Source organism: Piliocolobus tephrosceles, chromosome 13, assembly GCF_002776525.5.
Source record: "Piliocolobus tephrosceles isolate RC106 chromosome 13, ASM277652v3, whole genome shotgun sequence".
Taxonomy (NCBI): domain Eukaryota; kingdom Metazoa; phylum Chordata; class Mammalia; order Primates; family Cercopithecidae; genus Piliocolobus; species Piliocolobus tephrosceles.
Window position 1 is genome coordinate 101,973,414 of NC_045446.1, and position 13,233 is coordinate 101,986,646.

Genomic DNA, 13,233 nt, shown 5'->3' on the forward strand with positions numbered 1-13,233 from the left:
CCAAACAGGTTAAACTTCAACTCTGCAAATGCAGTGAAATATTTTACTAAAACAAACAAGTATTATTAATAAAAATAATTTTGCAGAAATTTCTCTTACTCTTTCATTTTATTTTGATTCTTTAAGCTGGTTTTGGAATGAGCAACTATTTGTGTAACCACTGACTGCTAGAGAGTATTTATCACTGAGATAGTCCATACCTGGGAAATAATGTTTCTGTTCTGAGTGATCTTGCAATAGTAATTCACTTATCTGGGGCTGTATTTTCTTACCTGTAAAGTGAAAGTATTGAATTAAATAGTCTATCTCAAAAATCTCTAAATGTTCTTTGAAGTTTTTTCTTTAAAATACAATGAGGTAGATGAGACAAACATCTGAAAATCTATGGAGAGTGTTTGCTAAATAACCTGTTAGTAGTTCAATGCAGAGCAAACAGAATATATAGCTATAAGTAGGAGATATTTGAGGGAAATCACCATTTGAGCTTATTTCTATTACCCCCATGATTTTGTTTTTTTTAAAGAAAACTTTTCCAAGTCTGTTATTAATCACTGACTTGTCCTGCTTTTCATCGTTTGATTTTTCTCATATACAGTGGAGCTGTCCTCCCCAGTACCTGGAACAATGCCAGCCACATAGTAGATTCCCAATAAATATTTAATGAAAGAATGAATGGAAGCAAGAGGTGACATGATTCTAGGAACTGTGTGTAGTTTGAATACCCTTGTGAGTAGATGTGAGGAAACAAGATCCTTTTACTCTCAATGTGTCTACACAAGATTCTTTTACTCTCAATGTGTCTACACTGGCAGAAGAATTGCTAATATGTGTTCAGGGGTGCCTTTGTTCACACTATGCCACCCAGAGTGATAAATGGGTCCATACACACTTGTGGATAAGAATGGCTTTAGAATTTCCCTTAGTAAGAATCATTACACAACAGTCCAAAGGACTGTTGCCACGTGGTCTTACTTGTGCTCTCAAATTCCTGTTCTTTTTAAAATTTTTTTTTAAAGAAATGAGGGTCTTAATCCTATGCAAAAAGAACAAAGCTGGAGGCATCACGCTACCTGACTTCAAACTATACTACAAGGCTACAGTAACCAAAACAGCATGGTATGGGTACCAAAACAGATATATAGACCAATGGAACACAACAGAGGCCTCAGAAATAACACCACACATCTATAACCATCTGATCTTTGACAAACTTGATAAAAACAAGAAATGGGGAAATGATTCCCTATTAAATAAATAGTGCTGGGAAAACTGGCTAGCCATATGTAGAAAGCTGAAACTGAATCCCTTCCTTACACCTTATACAAAAATTAACTCAAGATGGATTAAAGACTTATTTAGACCGAAAACCATAAAAACCCTAGACGAAAACCTAGGTAATACCATTCAGGACATAGGCATGGGCAAGAACTTCATGACTAAAACATCTAAAGCAATGGCAACAAAAGCCAAAATAGACAAATGGGATCTAATTAAACTAAAGAGCTTCTGCATGGCAAAAGAAACTACCATCAGAGTGAACAGGAAACCTACAGAATGGGAGAAAAGTTTTGCAATCTACCCATCTGACAAAGGGCTAATATCCACAATCTACAAAGAGCTTAAACAAATTTACAAGAAAAAATCAAACAACCCCATCAAAAAGCGGGCAAAGGATACAAACACACACTTCTCAAAAGAAGACATCTATGCAGCCAACAGACATATGAAAACATGCTCATCATCACTGGTCATCAGATAAATGCAAATCAAAACCACAGTGAGATACCATCTCATGCCAGTTAGAATGGCAATCATTAAAGTCAGGAAACAACAGATGTTGGAGAGGATGTGGAGAAATAGGAATGCTTTTACACTGTTGGTGGGAGTGTAAATTAGTTCAACCATTGTGGAAGACAGTGTGGCGATTCCTCAAGGATCTAGGATTAGAAATACCATTTGACTCAGTGATCCCATTACTGGGTATATACCCAAAGGATTATAAATCATGCTACTACTATAAAGACACATGCACACATTATGTTTATTGCAGCACTATTCACAATTGCAAAGACTTGGAACCAACCCAAATGTCCATCAGTGATAGACTGGATTAAGAAAACGTGGCACATATACACCATGGAATACTATGCAGCCATAAAAACGATGAATTCATGTCCTTTGCAGGGACATGGATGAAGCTGGAAACCATCATTCTCAGCAAACTATCACAAGGACAGAAAACCAAACACCGCATGTTCTCACTCATAGGTTGGAATCGAACAATGAGAACACATGGATACAGGGCGGGGAACATCACACACTGGGGTCTGTCACCGAGTAGCGGGCTGGAGGAGGGATAGCACTAGGAGAAATACTTAATGTAAATGACGAGTTGATGGGTGCAGCAAACCAACATGACATATGTGTACCTATGTAACAAACATGCACATTGTGCACATGTACCCTAGAACTTAAAGTATAATAATAATAAAGAAAGAAAAGAAAAAGAAACGAGGGTCTTGTTCCACTGCCCGGGTTCGACTCCTAGACTAAAGGGATCCCTCTCCTTCTCAATAGCTGGGGCTACAGGAGTGCGCCACCACGCGCGCCTGGCTCAATTCTTGCTCCTTTTGGTCTATAAAGCGGACTGTGGCCCCGGGGCTCATCCGATGGAGTCACCAGCCACTGGAGCTTTACAGGAGAGAGTGGGAGGGGAGGCTCAGAGAGGTCATTCAGGACCCAAAGTGTGCCCAGACGGGCCCTAACTACGTGGCGTGACCTCAGGCGGGGCAAACTGATCAAAGACACCGGATCCCCACCCACCCTGACCGCTCCAGGGTCTGCTTTGGTATCCGAACTCTTGCTCTCCGAAGAGATTCAGACAGCGCGAGACACCCTAACAGTCTCCAGAGGCCGGGATTGTCCGGTGCGGAAGCGGAGCCGCGCTTCCCAGGGGCGCGCCGAAGCGCACTGCGCAGCCGCAGTGGGAGGAGGCACCGGCCGCGCTGCGGGTGGAGGTGCTGGCCGAGTAGTGCAGACAGCGCCGGGAAGATGAGCACGGCAGGTGGCGGCCGTCGCCGCCAGGCGCAAGTGTCCCGCCGCATCTCCTTCAGCGCGAGCCACCGATTGTACAGGTAAAGTGTGCACACAGGTGCAGCGCTGGGCGGCGGGCCCCGGGCCCTGGAACGTCACCGGGGCGGGGCTGGGGTCGTGCTGACGTCGGGTCCAGGAGGCGCGCCGGGGCTTCTGGGGCGACGCTGAGTACGGAGGGCGGCGCGCGTTGGTCGCGTTCGCTGGTCTTCGGTCGGCCCCCAGCATCGCGATGGCGGCTGGGGTGTCCCCAGCCCTGGAGGGGTCGGGGAGCTTGCTGGTTAACGGAGCCGACTGCGGAGGGCGATGGCCCACGTCTGGGTGTGGGGCCCACGTCCAGCTTTGCGACTCGAAGAAACGTCTCTGCCCCTAGGAGTCCCTTGGTGTACACCACAGGGTTGTTGTGAAGCTCAGCGGTGTTAAACTCGCCTATGTTACACAGTACCTGCCGCGGCGTAGACACCCAGTAAATGTTAGCTAATTTTGTTTGCCAGGAGCATTGGCGACCATATCTAATGTAATTACAAGGCAAGTTTTAGCCCCTTTTTAACCAAAGACAGAATGAACCCAGTCCCTGGTGGTCTAGTGGCTAGGAGAAAAAAAAACCAAAAAACAAAAAACAACGAGCCCAGACGTTCAGTTTCCGAAGCAAGCAGCATAGTTGGGATTTGAAACCCGATCGTACATACCGCTTGCATGCACTAAAGAGTTGATTTTGAGGAATTTTACCACTCACTAACAAGCTCCACTCTCTGGCCTTCCGTATCGTCGTCTGTGAAATGAGGATGACCATTGCTATCTAACAGGATTCATCTCTCCATTCGCTAAACGAGGATTTGTTCCTTGCTTGTCAGGGCTTGTGCTAGGTAACGGATGCATCAGGGGTCTTGTATGGGGTTTCCAATCTGGCCTATTTTGTGGAGGGTACACTGAGAGAATTTTGTGCAAAAGACTTTAGCACTTTAAATACAAGAAGTGGCTGAGCAGGAGAAAGTGGGGGTGTGTTATTCCATTTTGCATTGCCGTAAAGGAATACTGAGACTGGTATTTTATAAAGAAAAGAGGCTTATTTGGTTCTGCAGGCTGTACAAGAAGCATGGCACCAGCATCTGCTTCTGTTGAGGCCTCAGGGAGCTTCCACTCATGGTGGAAGGCGAAGGGGGAGCAAGCAGGCAACTCACGGTGCAAGTGAGGGAGCAAGAGAGGAGAGGAGGTGCCAGGCTCTTTTTAACAACCAGCTCCCCCATTAACTAATAGAGCCAGAACTCGCTCATTGCTTCAGGGAGGGCACCAAGCCATTCATAAGGGATCCACCCCCATGAGCCAAGCATCTCCCACTAGGCCCCACCTCCAACATTGGGGATCACATTTCAACATGAGATTTGGAGGGGACAAACATCCAAACTACATTGGGGGGAATCATAAAGAGGATCTCAAAAAGAAAGGGGTTGTATAATAAGAGGCATAAACACCTGAGGGTGGTAAGGCCTCATAGAGGATGCAAAATTGAATGGATGTGTATAAGTATAAACATTCATTGAGCAATTTGATTTCTGAGACAGAAAAAGATTGTAATTTTAAAAATTCACCTGCTTTGAATATTCCTCAACAGATTGGTAAAGTTCTCATGAGGCAGTCATTGAGACATAGTATAAACCAAAATTGTTAAATAGGAGACTTACCAGGTCATGTAATTAAAAATTTTTTTTTTTTTTCTGGATGAGTAGTTTAGCTTCTGAGAGAAATGAGATAGTAAGCCACTTTGCGGATCACCATCTATGTTTATCATTATATGCTGTTATTTCATTCAGCACTTGCCTAATACATTGTAGGCACTCAGTAGTGTTGAATTGAAAAGCGGAAGTCCCATGAGCAGATCAGCTGCTGTGGAACAAGGGGGTTGAAGTTAAGGTTTGTTTGTGCTAATTTGTATGGTACAGTCTTCTAATTAGGGAATATGCCATGGTTTCTGACATATACATGAGTAATAAAATCAACATGATTTCTGACTCCCTGTTTGGTGAGCTAAAGTAATAACAAATTGGGAGACTTTTCAAAGATCAGAGCAAATAATAAATATAAGGAACAGAGAAGGGGGTTTGGATGTGATAGTTGTGTCATGCTGACTTTTTTTTTTTTTGGTTAGTAAATTTCTGAGTGATGAAGAAAACTTGAAACTGTTTGGGAAATGCAGCAATCCAAATGGCCATGGGCACAATTATAAAGGTGAGAGAAAAACCGATGACATTTCAGCCCTTCAATAAGGATGAAAGAGTATTCAGCAAATGTAGACACAATGAATGGGAAAACTTACGGACATGGTGTGAATGCTTTGAGCCTTGAATGAGAAGTTAAATGGGAGTTCAGAATGAAAGGATCTGTTGTCTTGGTTGGATGTGTGTTAAGTTTTACCTTACAATTATCAACTCTTACAAACAGACCAAAACAAGGAATGCTTTAAAGCATTTTTCTTTGTCCTAGAGTACACAATAAATTTTTTTCTGATTAGGTGTGGTTGAGGCTAATGTTAAAATTAGATTTTATTCTTTGAGTAAATAATGACTGACAAAATGGGAATGTTGCCTAGGAATGTAATGTATGGCAGAAAAATAGGTTTAGTCTAAAGCTTTGCCAGCAGTGTTCCAAGAAAGTAGGTAATTTGTCCAAGGATAAGAGACTTGATTATTTGGGGTACAGCCTGCCTTAAAAAACAGCTACATAAGCCATAGAGTATAAAACAGTATGTGGTGGTGGCATAAAAAAAAGACCAGACAAGGTATCAGGAGATTAGGATTACTGGTTTAGCTACTGCCTCTTCCTTAATCTATGGTATCTCAGTCTCAGTGTACTTACTTATCATGTAATACCTAATGGTATTTGTATAGAACTAAAATACATACATTCGTAAAAGTTATTAATGTATAAAGCACTGATTAAGATTTTTTTTTCTTTTCTTTACTTTTTTTTTTTGAGACGGAGTTGCGCTGTTTTTGCCCAGGCTGGAGTGCAGTGGCGTGATCTCTGCTCACTACAACCTCCACCTCCCAGATTCTAGCGATTCTTCAGCCTCAGCCTCCCGAGTAACTGGGATTACAGTTGCCCACCGCCACGCCTGGCTAATTTTTGTATTTTTCGTAGAGATGGGGTTTCACCATGTTGGCCAGGTTGCTCTCAAACTCCAGACCTCAGGTTATCCTCCGCCTCGGCCTCCCAAAGTGCTGGGATTACAGTCATGAGCCACCACGCCTGGCCAAGATTTTTCAAATGCTTTTCACAAGCACTTTTTAATTTACAAAGCATTACTTTAGACTTTGTATACATTCACGTGAGTAAGGGGATAAGGATTTAAGGCCCAGTAGTATTGCTTGTTTAGAAAGGTACTGTTCAGTATTGGACCAGCTTGCTGTGTAGCTGGACACCTGCAAGTACAGTTTCCAGTTCTACAGGCAGAGATTGAGCAGCATCTTGATGCTCCCTAGTGCATTGACATTATAAGCAGAATTTATACCCTTTTCAGCCTTGGCTGAGTGCCTCTGCTTAGCCAGAGTTCCTACTAAGCTCCTTTGTCTTGCTTGCGTCTTGCTTTGGTTGATTAAAAAAAAAAAAATCTTAACTAAAATAACAAATGTTTTGGGGTAAATATTTAAGTATAGCTTTTGGGGACAGATCTAATAATTTATGTTGCCAACTTGTGCTTGTGTGTTGCTAACTTGTGCTTGGATGTTAATCTGTTGAAAGTCATGCTGTTTTTTTGGTATTTTGTTTCCTTTCCATAGTTGTGGTGACAGTACATGGAGAGGTATGTGCAGAAAATATTTGTGTGGGTTTTGCAGATTGCTGGGCTCTCTTTCAGCCAGTATGGTGGATTCTGTGTTGAAAACTGTTCCAGTCAGTATTGCTTCATTGTTGGCCCTTGTATATGTGTGTGTGGTGAGCTACTGCCATTCCAGGCCTCTCCTCTACCAAAGTGTTGTCTTTAATGTGCTGTGTGTGGACAGGTAGAAGGGCTATACGATGAAAAGGATGCTTGAAGTACATGGTGCTTCCATGCTGAGATCAGTGATTATCTCTGGGATGAAGGCAAATGTGGGCACAGTCTCTGCTTACTGTACTGCCTTTAATAATTTGTCAGCCGTTTAATATGGAGAGCCTATGAGAGTAATATTCACCTTTGTTTATTCTTTAGATTGACCCTGCTACGGGAATGGTTATGAATTTGGCTGATCTCAAAAAACATATGGAGGTAATGGCATGTTGGGTGCTTATTATGTGCTATTCCCTAAGTATAATATTTGGTGGCCCCCTATCTACCTCCCCAACCAGTTATCTCCTAAGGTTCCATGACTCTGTGAGTAGAATTGGATGTGGGTGTTGGGGTATAGTTGGAGGAACTACTCGCATGGCCTCTAAAGTTGTTTTGGTGACTTAACAGAAATTAGTCACAGTTGTGTTACAGCGATGGGAGGAAATATAACATGCTCACCTTGTATTCCTTGTTGGAATATCCTGATTTCCTTCAGTTAACAAATTCTCCATTTCTTGTAAGACATAGCTGTCTCCTTGAGACTTACTTTTTTTTTTTTTTTTTAAGAGGCACAGAGCCAATGCAAATTTTTCTTTTTGTAGAGGTAGGGGTCTGACTATGTTGTTTAGGCTGGTCTCAAATGCCTTCTGCCTTGACCTCCCAAAGTGCTGGAATTACAGGCATGAGCCACTGCTCCTGGCCTTCTCCTTGGAGCCTTCTCTTCTCTCTCTGAATATTCCTTGTACCTTTGATCATAGATTTAGATACCACACCATGTTATTCACTCTAGATTTATTATAAACTCACCAGAGCAGTACATCATAGAGATAACACACAAGGGGTTCAGTGAAGAACTTAACTGATTGTATCATTATAGAATTCTTGCTTTGTAAGAGACTTTGGAGATTATTCAAACCAACTTCTTCAATCCATAGATTGAGATTGAGAGATGCTGAACAGTTAACGGACTTACCCCAGATCATGTGGCTAGTTATTTGCAAAGTTGGGAGTAGATTTCTTTCCATCCAGCTGTTTATTATGCCGTCATTTCACTTGCAGCTTAGTTTTGTTCTGAAATTTGACATTTGCTTTATTAAATGATGTTATTAGTGATGTTTACTTCTTTCACGTTATTCATATATTCAACAAATTTGTCTACTTTGCGTCAGTTTGTGAGCTAAGTATACAAAGACGAATGAGATGTAGCCCACAGAGTGTATACATTACTTTTTCTAGGAGGTGAAGAATAGTAGTTGTTAAATAACTGTTGATTTAGTAAATGAGGAAAAGAATGAGTGAATGAAGAAACAGCACTGTGCTCAAAGTACTTTAGGAAAGTTATGGAGATAGGGCCTGCATGCATTTATGGGGCAGGGATTGGGGGGGCCGTGGGGGAGAGAGAGAGAGACAGAGACAGGAGAAGAGGAGAGGGGAGGAGAGTAGAGGGGAGGGGAGGAGATTAGAGGGGAGGGGAAAGAAAGAAAAAGAAAAAGAGAAAGGAAAAGAAAAGAAAGAAAGGAAAGAGATAAGAAAGCAACATAAAAGCCCTCAACATATGACTAAGGAGGAGGGATTCTGTATACTGTTTTCTGCTTTTGTATGCCTGAAGGACACCACACACTTTCATCAATGAAAGTCACTCATCGTGGCATATAGAGTGAAGTTAGAACCCTACCATGCATGGGGAGAGGATTGCTTGAGCCCAGGAGTTCAAGGCTGCAGTGAGCTATGATTGTGCCACTTGTACTCCAGCCTGGATGACAGAGACCCTGTCTCTAAAAATAAAACAAAAGAAAACAAAAAGTCCTGCGTAAGAGGCTTTACTGGAGAAATTGGGACTGGAACTGGGATTGAAGATGAAGCAAAGATACCTATTTTCTTGCTATTCATGTGGAACATCCCTTCATTGGATCTATTTCAACAACCGTTTGATCTAGGACTTACTCTTTGTATGATTCTAGTTTTTCTCAAGAAATGATTGCTATTACTGTTATTAATTTACCCTTCTTGAAACTACACCATATGGAAAATCAGATTTTTTTCACAAATGCTAGATTTTTTGCAATAGCTAAAAGCAAAAAGCAAAGAAAGAGTAAGGCAATTTAATCCTTGCTGATGATGAGGAAAAACATTATGTTAATATACATGAGCATTAGGGAGTAATAGTGTTTACATATTTGTACTTTTCCTTCTGTGAGCCCAAAACCATTCTTAAATTACTCCTCATAGCAGGAATTTGGAACTACTCACATTATTTCAGTCAGATCTGCTTTATAAAATGTAGTAGTCACTGGATCTTTGTCCTCATGATATTGTGGCATTGTTCCGTAGGTGTGACAGTGTTATGGAAAAATATTTGTGCTAATTCTTTGGACAGGATTCACAGAGTGTTAAACTGAATTCTGAATTACAGTGGCTTGTGTTGCGAGAAAGCTCCAGGATTCTCTGCTTTTTGGTTTCTCACCTCTTTTTATTGAGTAACAAGGATTCCTAATCATTACCAACAGCTGGGCCTGACTTTATTTCACAGCTTAAAATTTTGTAAGGTTGCTTTGTAAGACTCAAATCTAGTACTTACAAGTATTTAGTGGCTAAGTGATAAGGTGAGGTTTAGAGGCATAAGTGTAACAATTTGGAATTTGAGTCATAAATGGAGCCAATGATATTTTCCATTGGTTTTGTCTCTAGGAGGCGATTATGCAACCCCTTGATCATAAGAATCTGGATATGGATGTGCCATACTTTGCAGATGTGGTGAGGTGGGTGGCACTGTACCTTGCTATATACAGATTGTAAAACAAGAATTGATTTGAATATTTGATTGTTGTGTGATTTGTTAAGTTTTAATCTTTCAAAACTAGAATTTCTATTCTCTATAAATATTAAACATGAAATTTTATTGTTTGCATTTTGAATTTTTGTTTGTTTGTTTGTTTGTTTTCCTATAGCACGACTGAAAATGTAGCTGTTTATATCTGGGACAACCTCCAGAAAGTTCTTCCTGTAGGAGTTCTTTATAAAGTAAAAGTGTACGAAACTGACAATAATATTGTAGTTTATAAAGGAGAATAGCTATTAGGGGCTAGCATTGTACAAAGCCCAGTTTCCTTCTGTGTTTGAAAAAGATTTTGATCCCCTTGGAGTATTAAGAGGTCAACACGTGATTGTTGTACCTCCACATTGTGCTCTGGAGTCCCTATTTATTGAAATCATTGTAAGACCTATTATAAATTTAAGTCTATTTAAAACTAAACTTGTAATATGTTCTGAAAATCGTTTAGAGAGTCTTTTATTTATAAATTAAAAATCACTTCATTTCCAGCAAAATGTTTTGGTGTGGAATTATTTGAAAGCAAAAGAAATCTAATTTTGTTGTTTTCTCCATTACCTCATTTTTAGTATTCATTTTTACTTGGTATAATATACATGGTTAAAATGCTTATATGACTTTGAGTATGTGAATCTTATAAGAAATAAAATTCAAGTGACCACAAAGTCTGGAGACTATATATATTTTTAATAGATTGAACTCTCTTGATTACTACTTGTTGGGTGTGCTGAAGGCAAAAGTGGATTCAGTGAAAAATCGTCTGAGGCAATCTGTTGTGGATACATGTACAAAGATTGACAGAAAATGCTGCTTTAGGGCACATCGTTGATTACAATTTTGCACAGCGTATTGAATTATGAATTGCTAGTGAGGAACAACACATTAAACATATCATGGAATATTGGTAAATTATTTATTCAGTGTATTCATCTGAATTTCTGAACCTTATGGGCTCTTGAATAATTTTAACTCAGAAGACTGCAGAATTATCATATATTTTAAACTCTACAGTCAGCATAAAAAGGATCAACTACCATATAAAGTATTTCCTGTATATAGTTTTTCCTAATTGATCCCATTTTGTTCTGATTTTAAACTTACTATATTCTTGGCATTCTTTTCTGGGATCTTTTCCTCGTGACTAAATCCACAAGAAAGTATTTGCTTACTTTGCACGAAAGACTGTTCTGTGTTCTTGTTTGTATTCTAAATTTCTTAAATGCAGGGTTCTGATTTTCTCTCCACATAGCAGCTAGCATACAATGAATTCCCAGAATGTTGTTGCCTGAAAATAGTAAAAGGGCTTTTGCAGTGATTACTGTTCTAGAAAAATTTGCTAAGAGTAGTCTTTTTTAGTGATTGCAGAAATATAAAGTTTGACAGTAATGCAAGTGGCCACTCAATTGTATTTACTGTATTTTAGTTATCAAACAATTTGAATGTTCTATATGTAGAATGTTTTGTATTGATTACTTGAAAGGCAGATAGCTATTATTTATTAAGGCACTTTATGTTTTAATTCACACAAATACCCTGCAAGCTGGTATTCTCATTCTGTTGGTAAGATAATTAAAGTTGAGAGAGTTTAAGCTATTTGCTTTAGATCATTCAGCAAATAAATTGCAAACTGGATGTTTAACATTCAGGTTATTTCTAACTCCGAAACACAGACTCTGAAAAGGGACCATTTGAATATTTTCAGATTTTTTGAGAGTCTGATCTTACTTATTTGTTACTCAATTTAATTTTTTTTTTTTTTTTTTTGAGACCGAGTCTTGCTCTGTCACCAGGCTGGAGCACAGTGGCGTGATCTCGGCTTACTGCAACCTTCACCTCCCAAGTTCAAAAAATTCCCCTGCCTCAGCCTCCTGAGTAGCTGGGACTACAGGCGCGCGCCACCATGCCCGTCTAATTTTTTGTATTATAGTAGAGATGGGGTTTCACTATTTTGGCCAGGATGGTCTCAATCTCCTGACCTCGTGATCCCCCTGTCTCAGCCTCCCAAAGTGCTGGGATTACAGGTGTGAGCCACTGCACCCGGCCAAAAATCTTATTTTTGACTGGATTCAGACTGAGAAGTAGAGGCTCGCAGTGAGGACAGTCTGTGTCTCTTGGCAATCTGTTCCTGGCACTCTTCTTTAGCCTCCTTCATTCTCTTGGCCAAAAGTTTAGCATATTCTGGAGCCTCTTCCTTATTTTTCTTAATACATTGTTTCTTCAGAGCAATATGCTGGCATTTGTGCTGCAGGACACATGGAGGAACAAGATGCTGAATCTTGGGTACTTTGGTCCTAGGTTTCTTACCTTCTTTGTTTAAGTGCTTGCTTATGACATACTGGCAGACATCATCATCTTGAGAGAGATTGAAAAGTTTGTGGATTCTGCTAGATCTTGGGCCCCAGGAGATGAGACACCATAGGATCAGCCCAGGAATATCCTTCTCTCCTTATTTATTTATTTATTTATTTATTTATTTATTTATTTATTTATTTAGAGATGGAGTCTTGCTCTGCTGCCCAGGGCAGAGTACAGTGGTGCAATCTCGGCTCACTGCAAGCTCCACCTCCCAGGTTCACCGCCTTCTCCTGTCTCAGCCTCCCGAGTAACTGGGACCACAGGTGCCCGCCACCATGCCCGGCTAATTTTTTGTATTTTTAGTAAAGACGGGGTTTCACCGTTTTAGCCAGGATGGTATCGATCTCCTGACCTTGTGATCTGCCCGCCTCGGCTTCCCAACGTGCTGGGATTACAGGCGTGAGCCACTGTGCCCGGCCCCTTCTCTCCTTTTTTTAACAACAACCAATTTGAGAATGCTCGGATTGGCATCCACAATGCACACTTGAACAGATTATTGCTTTCTTTCTCCAGTTCTCCCTGGTCTATAACAGGAATGCCCCTTACCCAGCAGCCGGCAGACACGGCCATGGGTCAAGACATCCTGCTTCATGAGGAAACCTTGTTCCCACCACTGATTCAGACTATATAACCCTTCCAGTGTTTACCCAGAGCGTCAGCAGCAACTTCTGTGGCCATACGCTTCTCATAAAAAGCATGGTTTGCTTTTTATCTTGTAATTTTACCCATTCAGTATTCCTTCCCTGTTTTCTCCTGAGTTCCAAACCACCTTTCTCCCTACCTCATCACTGAAGCATCTTGAAGCAGCTGATCGCCTCTGAGGTGTCATAAAAAGAGGCCCGACTTCTGCTTTCATTTTTTCTTTCCTTCCTTCCTTCCTTCCTTCCTTCCTTCCTTCCTTCCTTCCTTCCTTCCTTCCTTCCTTCCTTCCTTC

General features: G+C 40.8%; 1 protein-coding gene and 1 pseudogene across 1 annotated transcript; one reads left to right on the forward strand and one right to left on the reverse strand.

Moving 5' to 3' along the window:
- Positions 1 to 2,486: 2,486 nt before the first annotated feature.
- On the forward strand, positions 2,487 to 10,604 carry PTS (6-pyruvoyltetrahydropterin synthase). The gene is made up of 6 exons (XM_023208246.3): positions 2,487 to 3,134; positions 5,237 to 5,316; positions 6,867 to 6,889; positions 7,277 to 7,333; positions 9,803 to 9,873; positions 10,063 to 10,604. Exons 1-6 carry the CDS (start codon positions 3,052 to 3,054, stop codon positions 10,184 to 10,186), a joined length of 438 nt encoding a protein of 145 aa, XP_023064014.1. The 5' UTR covers positions 2,487 to 3,051; the 3' UTR covers positions 10,187 to 10,604.
- Positions 10,605 to 11,994: 1,390 nt separating this feature from the next.
- The window catches only part of LOC111540061, a 3,496-nt pseudogene continuing 2,257 nt past the window's right edge, over positions 11,995 to 13,233 (reverse strand).

What these genes read in the sequence shown, in the direction of transcription:
- PTS (XM_023208246.3), top strand. Translation starts at nt 3,052, where the DNA reads ATGAGCACGGCAGGTGGCGGCCGTCGCCGCCAGGCGCAAGTGTCCCGC. An exon ending in CCATGGGCACAATTATAAAG is followed by an intron (nt 5,317 to 6,866) that starts GTGAGAGAAAAA and finishes TCCTTTCCATAG; the next exon opens with TTGTGGTGACAGTACATGGA. An exon ending in TACTTTGCAGATGTGGTGAG is followed by an intron (nt 9,874 to 10,062) that starts GTGGGTGGCACT and finishes GTTTTCCTATAG; the next exon opens with CACGACTGAAAATGTAGCTG.